Genomic DNA, 25,150 nt, shown 5'->3' with positions numbered 1-25,150 from the left:
GGATGAAAGAGAAGTGTGTGCTTGTGAAACCAGACGCACCCCGAACGCACACGTGAAACGGGCACTTACGGCAGAAACGTGCACGAACTGGGATATATTCACATCTAGGCTAATAGTGTGAATGTTAGGACATATTAATAAAACAGCCACGTTTACAATCTATTATTATCGTCATAAATAAGTCTCAGCTTCTGTGCGCAATCAATGCCTTACAACAAACGACCAACTTCTTTTATCATCGTGTTTTTGGGCTGATGTCTCACGGGGGAATTTGAAAGTGAAGGCGGGTGCCCTCAATCCCGGACCGAAGCTGCGGCCAATCGCAGCACGGCTCCAGCGATGACGCGGCGGCTCGAGAACCACTCCTAGCGCGGCGGCACTGAGGGGGCTCGACCGCCTCAGCCAATGGGAGGGCAGCTCCTTCGTTCTTGCTCTCCGCGGCCCCGGCGAGGTCCTCATGTTATTCTCGGCCCCGGGCAGCGGCGGCAATCAGGGAGGCAGCGTTTGCACCGTAGTAGGAGGCGGCAGAGCGCTCGGGGTGCCACTAGTGCCTTACCAGATTCGGGGGCGTTCCCGAGAATCGGCTTTCGGCTGACGTCGCGTGACGTCGGCAAAAGCCAAAGAATCTCGGGAACGCCCCCGAATCTGGTCCGGCATTGACGGACAGGCCCCTCGTCCAATGGCTAGGCTCCAGTTATGGAGCCAGCCAATGAATGACGAGGGCCGACCCAAACCCACACTACAGTTCTCATCAGGTTTTCGCCTGCGCGAAAAAGATGCGCAGAGCGCATCTTTTCGCCAGGCAAAACCTAACAAGCATTTACAATGCAATGGTTTTGCCTTTGTTAAAGTTAGAGCTATTGGCATTGCTCTTGACATTATTTTTATTTATGTGTTTTTTTAAAACATAAATAAATGGCATTGTCATTTACAATGCAACTAGCTTTATCTCTCGCAAATGACACACACAAACACCCACAGAGAGCCCCCCACACACACACAGAGCCCCCCCACACACACACACAGAGCCCCCCACACACACACCCACACAGAGCCCCCCACACACACAGCCACACAAAGCCCCCCCACACACACACCCACACGGAGCCCTCCACACACACCCACACAGAGCCCCCCCACACACTGCGACCCCCCCCACACACTGCAAGCCCTACACACTGCGACCCCCATTTCAATAGATGTGTGATGCTTACCTGGTACTAAATTGGTCCATGCATGGCTGAAAGGTTGAAATGGTGTAGGAGGCAAGGGTACAAATGTGAGCATGGAGAGAAAGGAGTATAAGTTTGAGATTAGTGACTGGGTGAAAATAAAATCAGGAAGGACACAGGGTGGTCTTTCCAAATTAGATGGTCTATTTCAGGTAGAAAATGTCAGTAGGTTCTTTGTGTTCTTGAGGGGGGGATAGGTCCAACCGGCACCATAATCGGACGTTTATTGTTTATACCCATTCACAACAGGTAACTAGGCAGGATGGTCGTCTCAGAGCCCAATCAGCAGTGAAGCAACAAGGTCCCTAAACCTCCGTAGAAGCATGTGAAACACTGAGGGGCCCTCCTCACCACACACAGGGCTGAATCTGCACTCTGCACTCTGCACTCTGCACTCTGCACTCTGCACTCTGCACTCTGCACTCTGCACTCTGCACTCTGCACTCTGCACTCTGCACTCTGACTCTGAATCTGCACGCCTTAAAATCCACTCTCGGTTCCTTTGTTTGCCTGATGTTCGTTACGAAATTTTATTAAAAGGTGAGCAGGAAGTTTCAAAGTGCGACAGCATAAACATTTTTTTTAACTATCAGCTTACGATTCCTACCTTATTTGGAAGTTTATCTACTTGAAATATTCCCTTTGTTCTGTAGTAAGCAGACCTTTTTATTCCTCGTGTTAATACGCATGCAATGTTTGTCAATGCCCAGCGGGTCAGGCAGTGTTCAGTAGCACAATATTGCTGCCTCGTGGCCTTTCGCTGCCGCGGGAAGTGCACAATTAGGCGATGCTGTGATCCCGGGTGCACTTTTCTGGTCGGAAAGTGGAAAGTTAGTGGTTTCACAGTGGGGGTCGGTGCCCTATAATAGGTAACACATGGGAAGCTCTAAATAAATAACTTCATCTAATGAGGCTGTCATTAAATAAAAAAAAGTAGCATGCTCGCCGCTGGGACATTTATCACCGCACAAATTAGTCTGTTTTCGCCTCATTAAAATAAAGAGAAACCAGCGTGAATTCGGTATACTTTACTCCCATGAAATAAAACACATCCAGCAAAGGACCTAACTCTAAAACGGATATTCACATATATGTACATCATTTCAGTCCTTTTTAATGTCCACAACGCTAAAACGTATAAAATAAACAAGCTTATAGTAACAATGAAAATGCTGCATCGGAAGGCGGGTGCCGGCTCAATGCTGGGACAGATTCGGGGGCGTTCCCGGCTTTTGGCTGACGTCGCGTGACGTCGGCAAAAGCCAAAGAATCTCGGGAACGCCCCCGAATCTGGTCCGGCATTGACGGACAGGCCCCTCGTCCAATGGCTAGCCTCCATTTATGGAGCTAGCCAATCGGAGGAGGGGGCGTATCCCGACCCACACACACAACTCAAGAGGTTTTTTTGGCACATGCGCAAAGCGCATGGCCAGTCAAAACCTAAAAACTGCAATAAATGACAGGGTTGGACTGGGGATCCAACAGCAGCCCTGGCAAACCTGCTCAAACCACGTCAGCTCCCTTTGTCTTCTCCGCAAGCTCTTTCCATCCATTTATTCTGTCTCTCAACTCTCCTTCCTCTATTCTCCCTCTCTGATCGCTTTCGCTCTACAGCTCACCTTCCTTCCTCTCGCACTTGATCCACACCACGCCTCCTACAAGGGAGCTGGGGAAAGTGAAAGAGGCACCAGAAGCCTCCAAGAGCATTCAAAGCCGGCCTTTAAGGACTCCAGCCCACTGGGGAAATGCCCAGTGGAATAAAATGTCTGTCCGGCCCGGTCTCGATTGAAAATGAACCACGATGTGCAAAACAAATAGCTCAGTATTTAATTACAGAAAGTATTAAAAGCCTCACCTTAAAGCCTTTAGGGAGTAGTTAGTGATCAAAACGCATGAAGTTAAATCCAGCAGTTTCAGCTTAGAACAAAATTTGCTAAGGCTCGTACACGTGCTGCAAAATAACAAACAGATTTACAATTCTTCCAAGCACCTACAAATGCAAATGCAAAACATCTTATGAAAAACTATAATTTCTAGTTACCTGTCTGTGATCTTTGTGCATCCATTCAGATTTAAATATTCAATATTTTTACAGTTCTGTGAAAAAGTCCTATGGGAAGTAAAGGCAACAAAATAGAAACGACATTAATGACTGCAGATCTTTGCTCCTTTCTCTAAAGCTCACCTCCCTCTCCCTTACGTCGCCCCCTCTTATGCTTCAACCCTCTCGCTCATATCCCGTTCATCTTTTTTTTTTTCTTTTGCAGTTTTATATAGCGCGGGCTCGACCCGAAAGTATCGGAGCGCTTTACATCAGCACCGGTGAAATTACTATGAACCCTAACTCTGTAAAGGTTAATGCTTCCAACGCCTTCTCGACAGACCCTGTTCTTAAAAAGTATGCAATTAATCTTTCATAAAACGGAATATGTCTTCCTGTGGCAATGCACTTTGGTTGCATTACTTTGTATTTTCTTTCATTATGAAACTCAATAAAAAACAATCTTTGGGAAAAAGCTTACTTTAATTTCAGATATATATTTTAGCCACTAGAGGTCAGTATGGTACCATAAGTTATGTTTATGAGTAGCATAAAACAAGGCAGAATTTTTGCAACATTAAACGAACAGTTAAAAGGGGAATGAAATATTTAGTCTATTTCAACTTATTGTTAATGAGCTACTAAGCAAAGCATTGGAAAAAACATCTTTCTTATACAATTATTCATACAACCAATACGTTTGTGGTGATTCCTTGGGTGCGTGCGGAGATGTATGGTAAAGGCAGCAAATAGAACATTGAATGTAATCAAAAGGATTATTTCATTTCAATGTGATCACTAACTAGTTTATATGCTAATCTATACCACCCCATTATAGTTTTAGCCCTGCATGTCCCACCATACAAACTGTGATTGGCCAATAAAAGTCCAAGACTAGTTAAGGATGACACACATGACATGGGCTGCTTGGTTACACCCACTGCCAACTTTCCCTCCTCTTCCTCACATCTTATTGCCCAGACGACAGTGACACCGCTCAGCTCTGATTGAACACACATAATTTGAAATTGACCCTAAAGATAAGATAAGTAGGGAACTGTTTCTCCCAGCAATAAACCTAACCAGAATAAGCAAAAGTACAACCATTGTTGGTGTTCGAGGATCAGGAGACCTGCCATCCCTTTCACTTTCCATGGAAGAGCCTCAGCTATCAGATCCTTCTGCATGTACATTTGCCACATCCTATTACTTTTCAATATACAGTTGGTTAATGTCACCTGTCTGCCATATAAGCATGCCCCCAAGCAAGGTTGTGGGAGCAAATGAAGTGTGATCTAAATTCTGGACTATCTAATCATGTATTGCTTTCCAATAGCACTCAACAATTAATTCATTTATCTTGACTCCAGGGACTCTTCCATGCAGTCACTCTTCCATTCCATACATCTGGCATTCACCCTCCCAGTTGTTCTTCTGCATAGTTGTAAATAAACGTAGGGTAGTGGTTGTAGTTCCTTGTAAGTAGTTTATTTAGGTAAGATGGTAAGTTAAGAAGAAGAGGATAAAAACCCCACCAGGAGCAGCCTACTGCCGCTCAGCCCTCCATCCAACTGAAAGTCTTACACAATCAACATTCTAACAAGCTCTCACACCAAACATTCTAGGCTGAGCAGCACCAATAAGTACAATAGTCAACATTTCTCCTATTTAGAAACCCAATCACTCTAAATTTCATTGACCTAGTTTTCCCACTTTCACTCATTCACTCACTCATCCACCCACCTGCCCGCTGCCTCAAATGCATTCAATCAATCCCTTTCACCTTACTCCACTGCCCGGTCTTAATAGTGCCTGTTTTGCTCATACGTGTTTAATCATTCATCCTTTAACCCATACAATGACCATGCTGTTGATTTCAAGTCCTATCCACTCACATTCTCTGCATTTATTCTTTTTCTAAATTACCCATTGCCGCCCTTCTGAAACCCTGCTTAGAATCTTTATGTTCACCTAGATGTGAACCTCAGAACAGACTTGACCGCTCCTGATCAGATGTTTATCCACAGTCGATGACTGCCCCAGGAAGGAGAGCTGGGGCTTTGGGGGTCACAGAATTCCATAAGTGAGGACATAGGGCGTCCTAGGTCAGTATCTTCTTAAAACACGGCCGCAGGGGTAGTGAGCTCTGAAACAGAGCTCCTGGCTTCACTGAAAATATCCTAAATAGAGCCCCCCCCCTAACGCTGCCCAACACCAGGAATCGCGACCGAAGCACAAGACGGATAAGTGCAGCCTGTCCCGCCTTAGGAAAGCAGAGTCCCGCCGCCCGATCTCGCTCTACTTTGATCGGCGCCCCTCTGCCCTCCTTGCGACCCCAGGACACTCACCCGCTTGGTGTAGATCACCGCCGGATCCAGCATCCCAGCATCAGCGCCCTCACCAGGAACAAAGAATACCTCAAGCCCGCCCAACGGTTCAAGACTTCAATCCCCCCACCGAAGCTCCGTGATTCTCGTCTCCGGTAATCCCCGAGCCTGTCTCCAAAATGGCGGCTAAAAAGGACGTCGCCTGACCGGAGCTTACACCGGAGCCGCTTTCTTTCACCCTGCAAGCTCATGGACGGCTATGTGGGCGCCAAGTCACAGCCCTGATCGTCATGAAAAGCCAACAATCCCTTCAACGAAGCTGCATGCTCTTCTCCACCTCAGACCTCACGCCTGTCTCCAAAATGGCGGACAAATAAGACGCCGCCTGACTCGTACCTACACCGGAGTCACCTTTCATAACTAACAAGGTAACAACCACCGCGTGGGCGCCTAGCTACAGCCCCATCCACCTTCTACTGTAACAAAAAGTCTCCTCACCGGCTCCCTTTGCTGCCCACCGCTGCCTGGCTCCAAAATGGCAGACAAAGAAGACGCCGCCTGACCCAAATCTCCATCGGAGTCGTCCCTTCCACCTAATAAGGTAACGACCACTACGTGGGCGCCAAGCTACAGCCCTATCTACCTTTTAGTGTAATAAAAAGTCCCCTCATCGGCTCCCTCTGCTGCCCACCGCCGCCGACCCTGTGCCTGACCTCAAAATGGCGGCCAAATAGGACATCGCCTGACCTCGCAGTGAGTTATTGGCTGCTAAACTCGTGAGGGGCGTCAAACAGGGGGACATCGGAACGTCCTCTCATACTATCTACAACTACTTGCCCCCAAATCGACGAAGGAGGACCTGAGAGTTAAAAAGCTTTACCTTTACGCCAGACAGGGTGCATCTCTCTCAGAAAGATCATGGCTGTTAGAGCGTACTAACAGCAACCTTAGAACTGCGTCAGATCAGATCCCACAGAGAGCTGGCTGTTGGTATGCATGTCTGAGAGGCATTCTGCTTGTCCTCTCCTGACCAGAATCTCCATCACACAACACTCTCAAAGCGCCAGTTTACAAAAGTCCAACTGCCAATTGAGACTGATTACCTGCAAACTCCTAAGCAGTACCACCTGGGTTTTAAGACCCCCTCCATCGGCCTGGAGCCTCACCCTCATCACTCTACGGGAACTCCACGGTTCGCCACACTGGGCCACCTAAGCTCCAAGCTTCTCATCGCAACCTATCCAGACTCTCCCACCCTCTACTATCCTCACGATGGCCCGGTACCAACCTCTCTCTCCTCCTCCAGTCCCACCTGCCCACCTCAAACCTCACAGTCGGAACTCCTTCACCATCATCTCCCCCCCCTCCTCTCTTCAAAGCTTCGACGCACTTTCAAACAGAAACTCATCTGCAAACATAAAGAAACCCTAATCATTGACATTTACCACTCGTCCTCCATAGGACCGATGAAGATGGACCTAATATTCCACACCGAAAGACCCGAATATTGGGTCTCCACAATCAGAACGCGGATGTTCATCGCCAAAACCACCTCCACTCCCCATAGCTGCAAATTAACTACGATTCTTCCGTGCAGATCAGTTGGCAGGGGCTATATAACTGTGACTATCTTCACCAATGGCACAGTCCTCATACAAGCTAACCATGATAACTTGGAAGCTTTTGACTCCTTATTTCCCTCTCTCAAGTCAGCCCCCCCTACCCCGCCGCACCTCGCATCAACACCCTCATCGTCCACTCCCTCTACTGTCAGAGAAGACCGCGACACGCCCCTTCTTATCCCACACACAGCCCGCCAGGCTCCCCCTCCCCCGCCATATCTCATCACCCACGCCCACCCTTCCACCACCAACAGGAAACCCAACTCTCACCCCCTAACCCCCCCCTTACCACCTCACCCCCCACAGCTACAGCCCACTTCCTAGGCCAAGCACCTCCCTGTCAACAGGCAGTCCTCAGCCAACGAGCCTCCCCTCTAATCTCCCCCAACTCTCAAACCTCCCCCATCCTATCCTCCTCCCGACCCTCTCCCCTTCTCTCCCATGTCCAATCTCCCACCCAGCCCTCTTCCCACACCTCCCCCTCCCTCTACCCCGATCCCTATCTCCCAACCCACTCTCCCGAACCACAACTCGCTCGGCCCCACTGCAGTTGCCCACAACCCCCCCCATTGATTCCATAACTAAGCAGCTCACAGCCCTGGAAAAGCAGGTCGACACCATCACCCAAGGCCTAATAGAAACCCTCCTCAACCTCAGTATAACCTGTAATCCCCCCAAACACCCTCCCCGAACGCCCCTCCTCGCCAACATCACCCAGGGGCCCACAGTAGCCCTCAATGCTTATCCGATCGATCCCTATCCCAAGGGCCTGATTCCCAGTCCCAAAAAATCTGAATTCTCCAGAGCCCCATGCACCAGGCCCCTGACCACAATCTCATCTCACACCCTAGCAGGCTCAAAACACCTGACCTCCAGACCGCCCAGATCAAAAGCTCCTATGTCAGACAGAGAAGCAGCATTACTAGCCACCACCTACGACTCTCCCATCTCAGTCTCACCTAAATCTAAAATCCAAGTAATCACTGGCTACCGGAAAGATCAACCCACTCTCAAACGACAAAGATTACCAGTCCTCACCGCTATACCTAGAGAGGCTAAAGACAAAACCATCAGCATCCAGGAGAAAATCACCAACTGCCTCCTAATCAACTGCAGATCGGCCTCATTGCATGCAACGGACATAGCCGAAGCCATCCTCACACACGACATTGACGTTGCGTTCCTCACTGAGACCTGGCTAAACAAGACATCTCCCCCCTGCCTAGACATGCTGGTTCCACCTGGCTTCTCCCTCATCTCCAAAGACAGGATAGAACAACGAGGAGGTGGGGTTGCTATCATCCACAAGGACAGCTGGAACATCACAGAAACCTCCTCCTTTGAATACGACTCATTTGAATGTCTATCCTCTGTCATCAAAACCAAAGACAATGACTCTCTACTTTGCCATCTACTCTATCACCCCCCCCGGGCAGAAACAACGAGTTCGGAGACCAACTATCCAACCTGATTGCCCAGGACGCTCTCAGCGATTCCAAAAAGCTAATTCTTGGTGACCTGAATCTCCGTTGGAATGAAACCCATAACCCTCTAATCAGATCGCTATCCAGCCTCCTCGCCGACAACAACCTTACTCAACATTGTACTGAGGAGACACACTACAAAGGAGCCACACTGGACGCCATCATTGCACAAAAGAATTCAATCACGATCAACCACATACTTCCCGTTGACTGGTCAGATCATCATATGATCCTATTTCACATCAATCACCCCATCATCCCGCTTAAACCTCCCCAAGACCCCCCCAAATGGTCGAGAAACCTCTCCCAAGTACCCCTAGACATTCTAGAAGGTCAGCTAAGTTCACTTCTTCCTGACAACTCTCCACACCTTTCAACCAACTATCTCATTGAACACTACAACTCTGAGCTAGTCCCCATTCTCGATAACCTAGCTCCCCTAAAGCTCAAAAGAAGCCGTGCCACCCCTTCTAGAATCTGGTTCAATGCGGACCTCAACGTAGAAAGAAGAACCCTGAGAGCCAAAGAAAGAAAGTGGAGAAACAATCCAACAGCCATCCTTCGCCTACAACTAAAAACAGCCCGCAAGAAGTATAACAACCATATAAAAAACAAGAAATCCAGCTTCTTCCGAGAGGCACTAGCCAATTCCAAAAACAGACCTATGGAACTCTACAACATAATCAGACATCAAACATCCAAGCCTCTGCCCTCACCCCTGCAGGCATCCAAAGAACTATGCGACAACTTCGCCAGCTTCTTCAACGACAAGGTCTTAAAAATCGAACTATCTCTAGACATCAGCAACGCGGCCATCCCTCAAGCCCTCCCTTCTGGCCCCTCTCCCCCCTTTGGCTAAGCTTTCGCCACGTGCAGGAAACTGAGATAATCTCGCTGATCTCGACCTCCAAACCATCAGCTCACATCTCAGACCCTATTCCTCCCTCACTGATCAAAAAAATGAAGCTCACCTTAGCACCTATTTGGGGCAAAATCATAAACAGCTCCCTACAAAGTGGAGTGGTCCCCGACTGTCTAAAAATGGGACAAGTCACCCCCTTGCTGAAAAAACCCGGTCTTGACTCTACTGACTTGAACAATTTCAGACCGATATCTAACCTCCCTCTACTCGCCAAAACACCTGAACGCTGCGTTCTCCTGCAATTGACTCATCATCTGGATAACATCAATCTACTGGACCCCCTCCAATCCGGCTTTAGACAAGGCCGCAGCACAGAAACCGCGATGCTGAACATCATAGATGACATTCACGGTTCTCTTGACGCTGACAAGTGCTGCCTCCTCATACTCCTTGATCTATCCGCAGCTTTCGACACGGTGGACCATAAGCTCCTCATCAAGACTCTGCAAGCAAGAGCTGGCCTCGGTGAGGTAGTTCTTGATTGGTTTTCTTCCTTTCTACATAACCGCTCGCATTTAATAAAAATGAAGAATTTCACCTCCGAAACCCAGCAAGTCAACAAGGGCATCCCCCAAGGATCAGTACTTTCTCCTCAGCTTTTCAATATCTATATGGAACCACTTGGAAAACTACTCAGGAATGCCAATATCCTCTTCCACCTCTATGCGGATGACACGCAGATCTACCTGGAAACCTCTTCACTTAACGACATCCACAGGCTAAATGCTGTCTTAAACGATGTGCAAGATTGGCTGACAATAAACCACCTGAAACTCAATCCCGACAAGACTGAAACTCTCCTCATCTCAAACAAAGAAGACAATCCTCAAATCATTGAGTGGCTGAAGTCGATCGATGCTCTTAAAGGTTCTCTCACTCCTGCTGATTCCGTCAAATCTCTGGGTTTCACCCTAAACCCCAAACTAACCTTGACAAACCACATTAAGAACTCGGCAAAAAGTGCTTTCTTTAACCTCAGACTGTTGAACAAAATCAAACCTTTCATTCCAAACAAGGACCTTAAACTAGCCACGCAATCTCTAGTTCTATCTAGACTGGACTATGGGAACTCAATCCTTACAGGTATCCCCAAATCGCACTTGGCTCCATTAAAAACAACACTACACGCGGCAGCAAGAATGATCACAGGATGCAAAAAATTTGACCACATCTCCCCAGCACTCAAAGAACTTGAATGGCTCCCGGTGGAAATGCGTAGCACCTTCAGAACGGCCTGTCTAACCCACAAGGCCCTCCACACCGGAAAACCAGAATACTTGGCAAACAAGCTCACAAAAGCAGGCCAAAGTAGAAATTTGAGAAGCTCTAACTCCCTGTTGCTCATCCTACCTAAAACCAGAAAGAAGAAAACTGCGGACTGCTCCTTCACTGGAAATGCCCCCAAAATATGGAACTCTATCCCCCCGCATATCATAACCATCTTGTCCTATGCGGAATTCAAGAACCAACTCAAATCCTTGTTCCTCATCCGTTCCCTTAGTCCTAGGTAACTAGGATCACCCACAGAACTATGTGTTATCTCTGTATCCTACTACCAAAAAGTCCTACTGTTACGAACATTTCCTCCTCCAATACTGTCTTTGAGGATCGCCTTTATTTGTTACGTGTCTTTTTGTTCACCTTGTCATTCCTTTCACTGTAAAGCGCTCTGATACCTTCGGGTCTTGTTAGCGCTATAGAAAACTTCTAAATAAATAAATAAATAAAATAAAAACCCTTTAGACCTGCTTCGGTAGAACTGCATCATACCCGGTGCTGGAGGTAAGCACACGGTTTGTGTGGTGTGGTGATTTGGCTGCCATTCCTGGAGAGGCCTTGGATAAGGTTTGAAGTACATGCACAGTTATTGTGTAACCCCTTAAAAACACAGCCTCAGATTTCTTTAAGGAATGTCCTTTATGTGCGTTTTATACATGTTTTTTTAACAATTAATGCCCTAACAGGAGGACCACACACATGCTTCACAGAGTGAAGTTTTGTTTCCTGTTCGGGCAGGCATTGTATCCGCCGACTGTGGACATGAAAATGATGCATGTACATTTAGGAGCATTTCACTCTTATGTCACAATTCAGAGTGAAAATGGTCTTGTATGGTAACATGGAAATATTTTGCGATAATTATTAGTGCATGTGACCACATCAATCTGTGGGCGATCAACCTTCCCACTGGCTGGAGCATACATCAAGTAACAAAATACACTGTTATGGTATGGTATGGTATGGTAATCTTTATTGCTTAATTAATTAAAATTTTAGCAATCTGTACAAAGAAACACATGTTTAGAACGATTTCATATTCTATTTAAAAACTGAAGCTCTGTATTCTTAGGCTTGGAATTTCCTATTTAAAATATATAAACAATGCAAACAACAAAAAAAAAAAAAAAGGAAGGTAAGGTGGCGTGTGCTACTTGGAAGAGTCCACCCATTAAAAGTCAGTTACAAGCGTGGTTGACTTGGCCATTAAAGCTGTTCGCGCATGGTAGATGTATTTGGCGAAGTTAGCCATGTGCTTCACAGTGTCCAGCAGATATAGTTGGGAAACAGCCTCTTCTGCCGTCCGTACTCCTATTTGGAGGAGGATGGGTCTTAGATGGATTCTACGAGCTGACAGGAGGACAGCACAGCATAATAGAATGTGAGATAAAGTTTCACGCTTGTAATGACAGAGGCGACATCCCGTGATCTCTGAGCCAGTTTTGACGGATGGGTATAGCTGTTTTAAGGGGAGCGCATTCAATCTTGCAGCCAGGATCCTTTGAAGGGCTTGCCTACCCACCGACTGTACCAAATGTGGTTTTAGACCATTTAAAATATGCGGGGAGCTTTGAGATTCGTGGAAGCCTCTGATCGTCGAAGCTTCAATATCCAGGTTTCGTGAGCGAGTTCTTACTTGTTTTCTCATAACTGCTTTTATATTTGTGTATGTTATTATGCTAGGATCCCAGTTTTCTATTGCAAGTTCCAGATGCTCTTTGGCTAGGGTCAGGCTGTCCGACCAGGGGTTACCAGATTTTGTGAATATTTTGTTTGTTACTTGCTTTATCGAATTCTCTGGAGCTGCGGTCGTTAAATAAAAATATTTTGCCGTGCTTGCCAATTCTTCCAGGGATTGTCAGGTAAGGTTAAATTCAAGGCGAATTAGAGTATTTCTTGTACATGCTGGAAGACAAAATAGCTTTTTATATGCTGCGCAATTGATCTTTTCGAGGTCTTGCCACAGTTTCCCTGGAAACGCCTGTATACCGTAATTGACGGAGGGTAATAGTTTTGCTTTCAAGACCCGTTGGATTGCCGTGGTGGTCGGGCTTTCCAAGGTTGCGTTTAATTTGCAAATTGCATAGGTTACCATTTTGGCTTTCTGCATGAGCTTGAGTCGATGGACGTGAGGCCGGCCGGTTTCACTAAGCCATACTCCAAGATAATTATATGCTTGAGTGGTAGATAACGTGAGCGATCCCAGTCTCCATTTTGTTAGTTTCTTGTTTGGGTATCTGCCAAAAATCAGTATTTTGGATTTTGATTGGTTTGCCACCAGTTTGTTTTTGGCGTTATAGTTTGCTAATGCAGTTAGCCCTTTTTGGAGGCCGACTTTGGTATGGTCCAATAGGACCAGGTCGTCGGCATACTGCATCAATTGAAATCTGGTTCCCCCGATCTTCGGAGTCACCAGATTTGCTCCCTTAAGAGCTTTGCCCAAATCAGCTGTATATAAATTAAAAAGGAGCGGGGCAAGGACACACCCCTGCTTTAGGATTTGATCTGTGCCAATTTTTTCCGTGCCTGATTGGCTCGAAAGTTTGACTCTTACCCACGTCTGGGTGTACAGGGATCTGATGGCTTGTAGAAGTTTCGGGCAGATGTTCCAACCTGCCAATTTGCTCCATAGGATGTTCCGGTCGACACCGTCAAATGCTGCTGTATAATCAATAAAGCAAGCAAAAAGAGGCTGGGCACCCTGGGCCATTGATTGTTGAGCGAGATATGAGAGGACTATGATGTTATCTATGGTTGAGCCTCCCGGGCGGAACCCCGTTTGGTGGAAGGGGAGCAAGTTTTCCTTAGTTGCCCAATGTGTTAGTTCTGTAAGGAGAGAGCTTGCATATGCTTTACCTTTCACATCCAATAGGGCAATCATTCGATAGTTCTTAGGATCGGTGCATGCCCCTTTTTTGTGGATTGGGTGTAGCAGGGATCCCCTCCAGGAGTCTGGGACGTCCATCATAAATCTGCACTCCGAGTACAGCTGGCTCAGGCTCTCGGTCCAAAAGTCGATGTCCTCTCTGAAGAGAGAGCCAGGCAGACCATTTGGTCCAGGTGCCCCATTGGGGCGTATTTTTTTCAAGATTGCTCTCAGAGCCTTATTTCCAGCTGATGTGACATTGGCAAGGAGGGGCGTTGGTTCGGTTGATTCGTCAGTTAGCTGTTCATCAAGGGAGGATCTTTTACTTGAGTTTGTTTCTGGGTCGTTAGTGTAGAGGGATTTTACATGGGCTACCCACGTACTCGCATCAATTGAATTCTCTCTATTACAAGGCCCATGGCTGAGTTTGTTTATATATTGCCAGAATTCTTGTGACTTGCAAGGAGCAAGCAGTTTGAAGATCGTTTTTTTGTGAGCCTTTAGATCCTTTTTTTCGATTAGCGATCCGGTTGCCCTGTAGGCCCTGCGTTTGGAATTGAGCACTTTTTTGGAACGCTTTATTGCAGGATGGAATCCCGGTTTGTATATGGTGTTATCAAGTGCTCTTTGATTGGTGTTCCCTCGGAACTGTTGGGCTAGATCATATGCCAGGACGCCCCATTCTCCAATTCTTCCCTGGTCCTTATGGTCAGTCTGCCACCCTTTCCAGGAAGATTTCCATTCGGCAAACTTATGGGTCGGGAGCGGTCCCCATTTGATTCTTTTGAGCAGTCTATATAGTTCATCTCCATTTGAGGATCCTATGTGTTGGATAGACTGTCTAAAGTTTGCACTCATGAACAGCTCTAACATGAGAGCAGCGTGATCGCTATCAGTCCGAGGTTGGACGGTGTAACGTGTCATATGCTTTTGTAAATATTCACTTAATAAGATGTAGTCAATTGTTGTTCGGTTGTTAAAAGTAGGGGGTATCAATACTGTTTGTTTGTTCTTCATGGAGATTTGGTGTGTTGTTCCCAATTTATAAGCTCGCATTAGGGCATTGAGTTTTCTTGTGTTTCCACTATGGTGTTTTTCGTCAGTAGGGTGCCCTATGTCATGCAAATTAAAGTCGCCCAAAATAATTGAATCCATGGCCGCGTAACGTACCAATAGGTTTTCGATCTGTTGTAGCAGGTCGGAGAATTTATCTTTTGGATTCGACCCGTGATAGTTGTAGTAAATGTTTATGATAAGAATTGAAGTCTGGCCCTTGGGCGTTATTAAGCCTTTCAAGATCCCAGCCAGAAACATGTCTGAATCATGCTGTATGACTTCAAAGTTCACTTGTAATGCATCTCTAATGTAAGTTGAAATGCCCCCTGACGGTCTCCCAAAGATGTTAATCTTTTTTGCGGGTTTGAAGTATTCGGCGTAGTTACATAATGGTGTTGCTGAGATGGCCCATGTGTCCTGAACACAAACTATGTCTGCTCCAACCATAAGAGCTACAGCGTCAGAGCTTTGCAGGGCTTTATATAACCCTTTCACATTCCAAGACATTATGTTGATAGTTGGATTGTTTGTGGAACTGATTTTGGAGTTTCGACTGGTGTTGGAAGTTACTTGAGCTGTGTAGTTTCCGGGCTCTTGGTCGGAGCTGATGATGTGTGAAGCAGGTACGATGCACCAGCTAGTGACCTGCGTGTTCATTGTTGTGGGCAGGGGGTTATTTAACGGAGGCCCTATGTTGGTATTAGGAAGTGGAGTTTAAAGCCTGGGCCAGCCAAGACCAGTCTTTAGTGCCCTGCCCCAATATTGTACAGGATCGATGACCACCTACTGTATGTTTAAAAATTTGTATTGAATTGCTGACCAACTCAGTTGCTTGTGTGCCTCCTAGTGAACCATGTAAGATAGATCCGCAGGCGGGTTGGGTTGAACGAATGGTGTGCGTGGTTTTCCTCCCCTTCGGATCTTCGTCTCCCTGTTGTCTGTTTTTTCCTTTCAAGATTTCCGGATATTTCATCGGTAGTGGGGATTTGATTTTTATTCCCCAGTTATCCAGCTGTGTTTTGTGTCCCTTCAGGGCCTTCGCCATGTTGGAATTGGCGAAGGTTATCTCGGTTGTTTCATTTTGTTCGCTAGGCCCTGGGCCAACAAAGGTCACCCTCTCAATGTCCGTTGATTTTATACTCTCTAGACCCGAAATGTTTTTACAGAGTTTCAAGAGGTTCCCTCTGTTGAGGATGTCCCAGCTCCCTTGCGAGATATATTCTGGATATAACCATACTTTTTGATTTTCTGAGTCAAAGTCTAGTGATTGAGCGGGATTAATTGTGTTTAATGGCGCCATGGAAGCTACAATGGGTTCTCTTGGGTTATGAGCGTAGTTGGCCCCTGTGCCCCTTTCCTCGTCAGTCCCTTTTGTTCTTGTGGCATGGGTATACTGGATAGGCCCAGAGGCGGTCGTGTGTTCCCCCTGAAATCGATCGCCTTTATTTCTTGCTTGGGTGGAGGTTTGTTCCCCTTGAGCATTAGATGTTAGTTCCAGCTGGCGGCCCTTATCGGCATTTGTGTCTCTCAAGTCTGTTTTTAGACTGTTATAGTCCTCAGAATTGTGTGCCGGCATGCTCGGTGCGTGATTCGGTTGGCTACGTGGCACGGGAGCTCTATCGATTGAAGTTTCGGGCAGGTTTTCCCTGGGGTCATCTGTTGAACTTCTGTGGGCCATTGTTATGGTAGATGTTTCGTTTGTTTGTTTTTGTATGTCTTTATTTTGGTCTATCGGGCTTGAGCCCCGGCCCTTCTCCTCCTCCATGTTCGATGCTTTGTGCGCCTTGTTTGCAGGTGTGAACCAGTGATCAATTTTCTCTTTTGCATAACTTTTATCTTTTTTTGCTTTGTTGAGTTTTTTCAATTTTTTCTTATTTTTCCTTGATACGGGTTGTTGGGCTGGAAGTGGTGGGGTTAAGTCGTCCAAGGTGCTGGGGCTGGTGTTAACTGTTTGATTAGGTTGAGGGTGCGAGTTTGAATTCAGAAGGTTGAGGCTCCGTTGGCTGTTTGTTTCATAGTTGGTATTGCTGGGGGTTTCTTTGGATCTCTCTAGACTGTTCCAGGTGACCTTTGAGCATTGGTTTGGAGGCAAATTGATCTGTGAGTTTGATATTTTCGTCCTATTCACCTCTTGCTTAAGATCCATGACTAGGGTGTTCATTATTTCAGGGAGTTTTTCCAGGGAGTGCAGTATCGGGGAGCACCCACAGTCCATAGGTTTCATCGTTATTTCTGTGTCCGCCTGCACTCTGCGTATTAAGGAGTTTAGGTGTTCCAATTTTAAGTCCACTCCAGAGATAAAGCTTGCTATTGACTGCAAGATGTTTATTTGGATGTCTAATTTGTCGGCATGCATTAATGCCGCATTTCCCATAGATATCAAAGCCTCGTTAATTACCGCAAGATAGTTTTCTATCCTTTGTGAGACCAGACTGGATTCCCAGACTGACAAGTGTGCATTCGAGGTTGTTATACTTTCCTCCGGCCCGGGAACCGAATATTCGTTTCCTTGGGGTCTCGCCTCAGCGTCTTCTACCCCCAGGTTGGTGGACGTCTGCGGGGTTGTCAGGATTGTCGGAAAGCCCGGGGATGCACCAGTGGTTTTAGGGTGGGCAGAGATTTCTGTTTTAGTGTAGAGTTGTTTATTTAATTCTCTACCCCCTGGGACAGCGGTGTTTAATTGTGGTTCTGGTGGGTCGTCAGACGAGCTTTCGAGAACCAGAGTGTGGGCTCCTAAATCGTTAGCTCCGATTGGGTTATGCTCCTTTGGGAATTCTTCAATTTGTTTCGTCTTGCCTTTAATTATCAGGATGTTTGGCGAGAGAGGGACAGCTAGTGGGGAGTTATGATTTGATGTGACCTTTTCAGCAGTGCCTACAGATTTGTTGACATTAAAACAGTGAATGGCCGGCCTGGAGGCTGCAGGAGATGTGTTGGTTGATTCTCCATGTGCTGGAAGGTTGCTTTGGTTCGGTTGTTGTTGCAAGTATTTCCTAATGTCGTTGTCTCCATTGACGCTTTTACTATTGCAAGTGATGTGGCTATCGTTTGCATTTGTTTTTTTGTTCCGAGTTCTACTGTCCGTCTCGTCGTTGTATCGTGGAGTTCCTGATGTGCCGGTAGCCCCATTTATCCTTATGTGCCCAGAAGCTGATGGGGAGTTAGCTCTTTCTACTCTTTCAACTCCCACTTGTTCCCCAGCATTTGTAGACCTGTCCTGTGCAGTCGAGTCATGTCTTATGTTGTCCACGGGGTATAGCATCTTGGCCTTTTGGCGTCTCGCTGTTTTGTGAGAACGGTAGTTAGAGTGGGGTTGTGTCAAACCGGTGTTCCTTGTCCGCATAATGGGTCTACGCCAGTTGGTACTTAGGTGTCGCCTTGATTTTGCTACGGCATCTGAGCTTTAATGCTGTAGTAGCAATGGGTGCCGTTCTTGTTCATGCACTGCTCAAAATTAAAGCTGTGTGGGTCAGCTGCCGCTGGGTAGGATGTGGATGCGAGTGCGGCTGTAAGCGGACAGGGTATGAGCGGAGCACACGGGGAGGCCTGCCGGCGGAGGTGGACCTAGTCACGTCTGCCCAGGTCTTGCCCCCCGGCTCTTACTTAGCGACCACCTCTAACGGCAGCCGCGCTCACGTCAGTCTTTTGCAGCCTATCCTCACCTCCTTGATGTTGCTGAACCTGGCGGAAAGAGCAGTGGTGGAGGCCTTATATCGTGTATCAGTGTTTCCGCTTGGGATCGAGTCAGTGCTGGTTGTTGTTCAAGTAATCTCAGCCTGCGCGCTCCTCTCCCGTGTCTTAGTCCATGAACTGTGCAGCTACTATCAGCCGGGTTGAGGTGCTGTATTCTGGGCTTCTAGTTGCCCACTATGACCCCTGTAACCCCTGGAGTCTAGGGAGAGTCCGGCCGAATGTGGCCGCTCTTGTGTAGGCTTTAGGCCGGTTTTTTAATTGTATTTGTTGCGCGTTACGATGGGGTTTTTTCAAGGAGCCGGCGGGGCTGTAGTTATAACCGGGGTGCAGAGGCAGTGAGGCAGTGTGGCTGGGGCAGAGGGAGAAACGGGAGCAGAGGATTACTGTCTGCGGCAACACTGCGGCAACACTGTTCTACCGCCTTCTGCCTGTGCTCACCTGTAGCCTGCCGTCGTATGCTTTCCGCCTTCCGCTTCTGCCCGCAACCTGCATCAGCTTGCACCATCAAAGTCCACCAGAGTCTCTGGCGTGTATCGCGGCAATTTTCGGCGGTCCGGCGGCCGGCGGTGGAGCAGTGCAGTTCGGGGCCCGTGATTCTCCGCTGCTGGCGGCACCCGTTCCTTAACACCCGCACTCCGGCAACTCTACTGCAACTCCGCTGGAGGCCCGCCGCTGCCGCTTGTCGCTCGCCTCCTCGCTCCTTACTCCTTGCTGCTCCTTCGTTCTCACGCGTCTCACAACTAGGAATGAAGCAGCACAATGCCACCTGCTGGCACGCAGGAGTACTGCTGAAAAGTTTACGGATCCAGCCTTCACATTGTTATCACTTATTTATATCAAGCTGTGATCCAGTTAATACATTTTGATGCAAAACCATTCTCATGTTTCAAAAGTAATTTTTATTCTTGATCAGGCGTGGATGCGCATTGCATTACGATTGTCTTGTTGAACTTTGGTTTATCACACTTCTCAAGTGAGAGTGCACATTGGCAACATTGTCTTGACCAAATCAATCTGCACATGTAGCTGTGTTTGTGCAACCTTAGATGCATTGTTCATTGGTATTTAAAGTGCCTCCCCAATTGTTTAACTTTGTATCACGATCAGTTCAAAACTAAGTGAAGGACAGTGATACAATACCAATGGTCATTGCATTGTTGTTGCTGTATGTTCGTTGGAACATAGCTGTACGTTCAACACGCATGACATTTCTTCCCCATTGCAACAAGTCGGGGGCACATGCAGGTACACAGGGTCCACCCACTCTTTTCACAGGGTGGACGCCGTCCCCCCTCCCCCTCCCGTCAACAAGTTGGGCCCCACAGAAATATGCTTTACATGTCCGATGTAATTTTCAGACATCGGACACATTCAGCAGCGAGGGAGCTTTTTTGTCACCTACAGCTGGGCTAAAGTTAACAGGCCTTTAGGCCTCCTTTTGTTTGAATATCCTGACAGGAGGTGGCCTGGAACCTCACACTTTAATGTGAATGCCACGGAAGGGAAAGAAAGGCACACAGTTTGTTATCTCTTCACAGGTACTTGAGAGGTGCATGCACTGTAAGAATCTCAGGTGTGTTGGTCCGAACCAGTATTTACACAAATAATTTCAATAGCATTATTTTATACCTACAAAAAATAAAAATCTGTCATCTGCGTGTTAGATGATGTGCTTTGCAGGAGACACCTTTACCCTCTCTAATACTTTGATTCAAATCTGGGACTTAACAAAACAGAGATCTCTACAGCAACTGCATTAACCACCAGTTATCTCACTATTATTACTATTCCCTGAGATTTACTGGGCACCTTTACAGCAGATGCCTTAACCCAATCAAATATTTTAAAATGTAAACTTTGCTACCAATTAAGCATGACAGATCTACTGCCATGCTTCTCCTTGTTGCCAATTTGTTTGTGGCATTGTTAAAAAACAATAAATGTATTAGTTGAAGCCCAGATTTTGAGGTGGGAGTGTGAAATTTTTTTGGCACACCCCCAAAGCCAAATCTAATTTGTTAAATCTCATAATAGGCTTTAAAGTACTCATGATATACCTAATATTGCGGTCTTAATATCTGATGTTACTTCTTGTGATGTCACTTCCAGTGAGTCCACTTCATGTGAAGTCACAGGCAATGTCACGCATCGTGACATCATGCATTGTGATGGCACGCATCATGATTTCACTTGCATACTGCCTAACCTGGTTAGTTCCCCCCACTTCTTTTTTTAGGACTTGTGTTAACATAAACGCCGATTGTATTTTGATGGTCAGGTGCTTTTAAGAGTACAAACATGATCTCAGCATTTGCCTCTAACACCTTTTTCCGTGCAAATCTGCGTTCCAGTAATTTTTGTTCTGCACATCATTCTGCTGCTGCCCTGTACACACAGTCATCCGCTACAGAAACAGCTAATCTAGCACAGCTCCTGAGAACAGCTTACCCCTGCCCATTTCAGTACAGAATGTGAGTCTGAATGAAGCACATTACAGAGCCTGGCCTGCACAGAGCAGTGCTTCAAGGCCGAAAGACAACAGCATGGAGTGCAGTGCAGAAACTGACCATCCTGAGTCTGGGCCCCGGAATCACCACACATTCTACACCTTCAATAGATCAGACTCTGTTTCCTGTCACCTTTCCAAGTGGCATGGTGTGTCTTCAACATCACCGTCATCTCAAACATTGGCCTCACCGACCCTCCGCGAGCATTGTGAAGCCTGTTGTGGAGCTGTGCGGCGCAAACCACCCTGAAAGCATATGGGGGCGATTAGGCTAGGACTGGAGGTGAGATGAAAAAACAGGGGGGGGTCTCTCAAAGGGGCCTGGCCAATGTAGTTAAGGATGTGGCTTAAAACACATAAGTTAAAAACCTGTGCTTAGCATAGTGTGCCGTCCGACTTGTATTTTGCTGTTTCTGTCATTGCATCGAGATATATGATACAAGTAACATCATCAGGGGTGGCTATCTGAGCGAGTGCTGCGGGGCGGGGGGTAGGGTGGGGCGGGGGTAGTAAACTCCGGCATACGGCAGAATGGAGTTACGTAAATAAATAAATAAAAATTTACATTGTGCGCTGCATCCTCGAGTTGGCGTTGCAGCACAGTCTCGATCGACCGCTTTTTCCGACACCAGGAAGATCCAGCTTTGTGGGGACGAACTCCGTTTATAAGGAGTGGAATATATTTTGAAATATTTTTAACAGAACCGAAACTTTGGGAACTCCCAGGCAGTGACTCTGGCCGCTATTAAAACAGAGTAATTAACAAACCCATTTTAAGGCTAACGTGGCTATAATCCTCTTTTTATAAAGTGGCTCCTCGGATTGTTTTGCTGCGTGAGTTTTTGGGCACACGTAACTATAAGAGTGATATTCCATAGTAGCTGTATGCCCTGCTCTTAACCAGACAGTCTCTTCAGCCCTGAAGCTCACACTGAATTATTCTACAAAATTACGATGACTAGATTTGAGTCACAAAAGAGCTATGAAGCATAAAATGTGCGCCCTGATGAAGGAATTTATTTAAATGTTTTTTGGTATTTCCGAAACGCGCGTCGGCGCTTCTTTCTTCTGTATGTTCTAGTTATGAACTGTCTAGCTTTCTTGTCATTTGTTATGTTAGATGTTTTTTTTCTAAACTGTTTATGTATTTTGGGCTAATTGTTTGTCTTTTTTGCAATTGTTTTTTGTCTGATGTATTAATTTAGTGTGAACCCTCTATTTCTGATATTTGGGTTTTGCAAACTTATGGGCTGTTCGTTTGTCTTTTGTCACATATCTTATGTACTTTTTTAAGTGTTTTCTAGCTTAGATTAGATTTTTGAAATGTGGTTTCTGTATTTTTATCAAATGAATTTATATATGTAATGTATTTTATATTTTTTCTAATTTCCAAAAAAAGAGACTTATAAAAATACTGAATAATGAAAAATAAATAATGAAATATTGTGGAACTTTGGACCTATTTTTATTATGGCCTGGGGTCTTCCCTTACATGTTGTTTAGTAGTTTCCTCCCTGGTGGGATGCTCCCCTTGGACTTATTTTCTCAGGGTCCCTTTCATGTTTATCTAGGCGTTGCAGCACAAGCAATGTAAATTGTTTTATTTGTATATTTATTTACTTAAGTCTGTTCCGCCTTATGCCGGAGTTTACTACCTCTCACCCTGGCCCTCACCCACCCCGCTCCACAGCACTTGCTTGGCGAACCGCCACTGAACATCACACCTACAACAAGCCAGGACTACTGTCTTGGTCAATGGTTGTTAGTAACATAAGATAAATAAGCTGCATCTACGGCTTGTATATAATATTGAAAAAGCTTCCACTTAAAGTCCTGGTGACACCATGACAATGTTGCTGCTCCTGAGTTTCAAGAATAGAAGGGAATTCCCGAGAGAAAATGACTCTCTTTAAAGGATTTCCCTTCCCTTGCAACGCTCACTTGGCATGACGTCATGCCGTAACTTCTCCACTAGTGAAGTGAGCAGTGTGAGCAGCGCACATCAATCTGACTCCTGTCACTGCAGCCCGTGAAAAAACGGACCACCTGTGCCAGTACACAAAACAGAGCCTGAAATAGACCAGTTTCGACGCCCCCTTTAAAAAACTGTCGGTGCTCAGCACCAGTGAGACCCGGTTCACTTAAAGCCCTGGCTAGGACTCTTGAGAGGAAATAATTTGCAGCTTGGTATTTAATCTTTCCGGATGCGGAAAGCGGCACTGATTAACAATACTGAGTTATTCATGTTGCTGGTAACCCAACTAATTAGTAGCTTTCCCGTAGGCTGGTCTAAATGTGAATGGCATTAGCAGCTGAGACAATGGGTGAAGGGGACCGGTTTATTGCCACACATGATTCATACTAACTGTGGGCTCATTCAAAATGTGAATTGCACTTCTAGCAATGACTAAAGAAGGCCTAAAAGTTCCTCATTTGCCAAGGGAAAGCATACTTCAGAAGTCTACTTGTCTGTATAATAATGCATTTGTCCCTTTTGCTGTCATGTAGCGAGGTAGCAAAAGACACACAATTGATGGACGGAATGCAGAAAAATCAAGACATTCACCCCCAGTCAAGACATCTGGATTAAATTCATCATTCTTTTGCTCACCATGCCACCCCAGTTTAGACCTGGCCATATGCAAATCAGTCTTGCACTGTGCCTCATGGGAACAGTCCAGCCCGAACTGCTAAGCCGGGTCCTCCCTGGACCAGAAACAAGCATCCTAGCACCGGTTTCGGGGTTTCACCCCTCTTCAGCCAGGATAGCTTTAATCCAGTGGCACAATGAGCCCGAGACCCACGTCTGGGCATACCCAGTGCACTTAGGGCGAGGAAGCAAAAGACACACAATTGATGGACGGAATACAGAACAAATCAAAACATTCACCCCCAGTCAAGAGATCTGGGTTAAATCCATGATTCTTTTGTCCCAGATCTCTGTACTGAGGTGAATGTATGACATTGTTCTGCATTCTGTCCATCAATTGTTCTTTTTGCATTTGTCACCCCGAGTGGGACGGGTATGCTCAGACGTGAGTCCTGTGCTCTCCATGCCACTGGAGTCAAGCTATCCTGGCTGACGAGGGCTAAAAGCCTGAAACCGGTCCTAGGATGCTTGTTTCCAGTCCAGGGAAGACCTGGCCTGGCATTTCGGGCTGGACTGTTCCCATTGGGCGCAGGGTCAAAACTGATTTACATATGGCTGGGTCCAAACTGGAATGGCATGGTGAGCAAAACAACAATGGATTTAGGCCCAGATCTCTGTACTGGGGTGAATGTATGACATTGTTCTGCATGCTGTCCAACAATTGTTCTTTTTGAGTCATGTAGCGAGGTGACAATTTAAGACAGTTTTCTCATTACATCAGAGCTCTGATGGTAGTCTCTCTTATAAATCCAGGGTTCATGTTATGTCAAGATATGGGTTCTAGCTAGCCTGGAAGTAGGCGGGATGAGGCAGGATTAGGGCCGGAATGCCGGAGATATTCCACACGCTTATCAACTTGAATGAGGGCGACTTTCAACACACTTAAAAACTTACATGCTTAAAGGTATTCACCAACTCCTCCCCAATGTCTCCCCACACAGGAAAGGGCCAGAAATGTACTCCTAATAAGGAGTGGGAAAATGGGGGAGTAGCAAAAGGATTTTCGCTATGGGGCATGCATATTTTGGCATGGGGAAATATACACATATATAAGATCGTGCAAAAAAAGGAATTTACAAGATTTTCCTAGGAGTTACAGGGTTACTTCCATAAACTCTTGTGAATTCTGGAAAGTCCGAAATCTGCATCAAGGATAGGTCACAGACTGCATAAAGAATGATGTCCCCAGTTTATTTTTATGTTGCCCAGAACGGTTTTACAATGCTTCTCCATTACTAATCTTTTTAAAATACAGGCATTCATCAAGCACGTTAAGTAAATGATGACTCAGAGAAATTGTATTTTAAGTTGGACATATCCTATATATCGGACAAGAGGAAATGCACGCCCCAACTCATACAAAACCCTTTCTCAGTATTACTCTTAATGAGTTTGGAGTCATTTTTGCATTTTCAACAACTCTAGATACACAGTTGTATACAGGTCAGTCCTAAAAAGGCGCTATGATAGTAG

The 25,150-nt window shown here is 46.3% G+C and overlaps 1 protein-coding gene across 1 annotated transcript in view; it reads right to left on the bottom strand.

Moving 5' to 3' along the window:
* Window positions 1-25,150, bottom strand: part of FBXL2 (F-box and leucine rich repeat protein 2) — a 477,680-nt gene that overhangs the window by 315,662 nt on the left and 136,868 nt on the right. The window contains exons 6-7 of the mRNA XM_078688338.1: window positions 3,274-3,342; window positions 3,088-3,183 (exon numbers count right to left, since the gene is read on the bottom strand). Coding sequence (XP_078544464.1) covers window positions 3,088-3,183; window positions 3,274-3,342 — 165 coding nt within the window. The remainder of the gene's footprint in view (window positions 1-3,087; window positions 3,184-3,273; window positions 3,343-25,150) is intronic.

This window comes from Lissotriton helveticus, chromosome 4_1, assembly GCF_964261635.1.
Source record: "Lissotriton helveticus chromosome 4_1, aLisHel1.1, whole genome shotgun sequence".
Classification (NCBI taxonomy): domain Eukaryota; kingdom Metazoa; phylum Chordata; class Amphibia; order Caudata; family Salamandridae; genus Lissotriton; species Lissotriton helveticus.
This window is presented reverse-complemented; position numbering and strand designations above follow the sequence as displayed.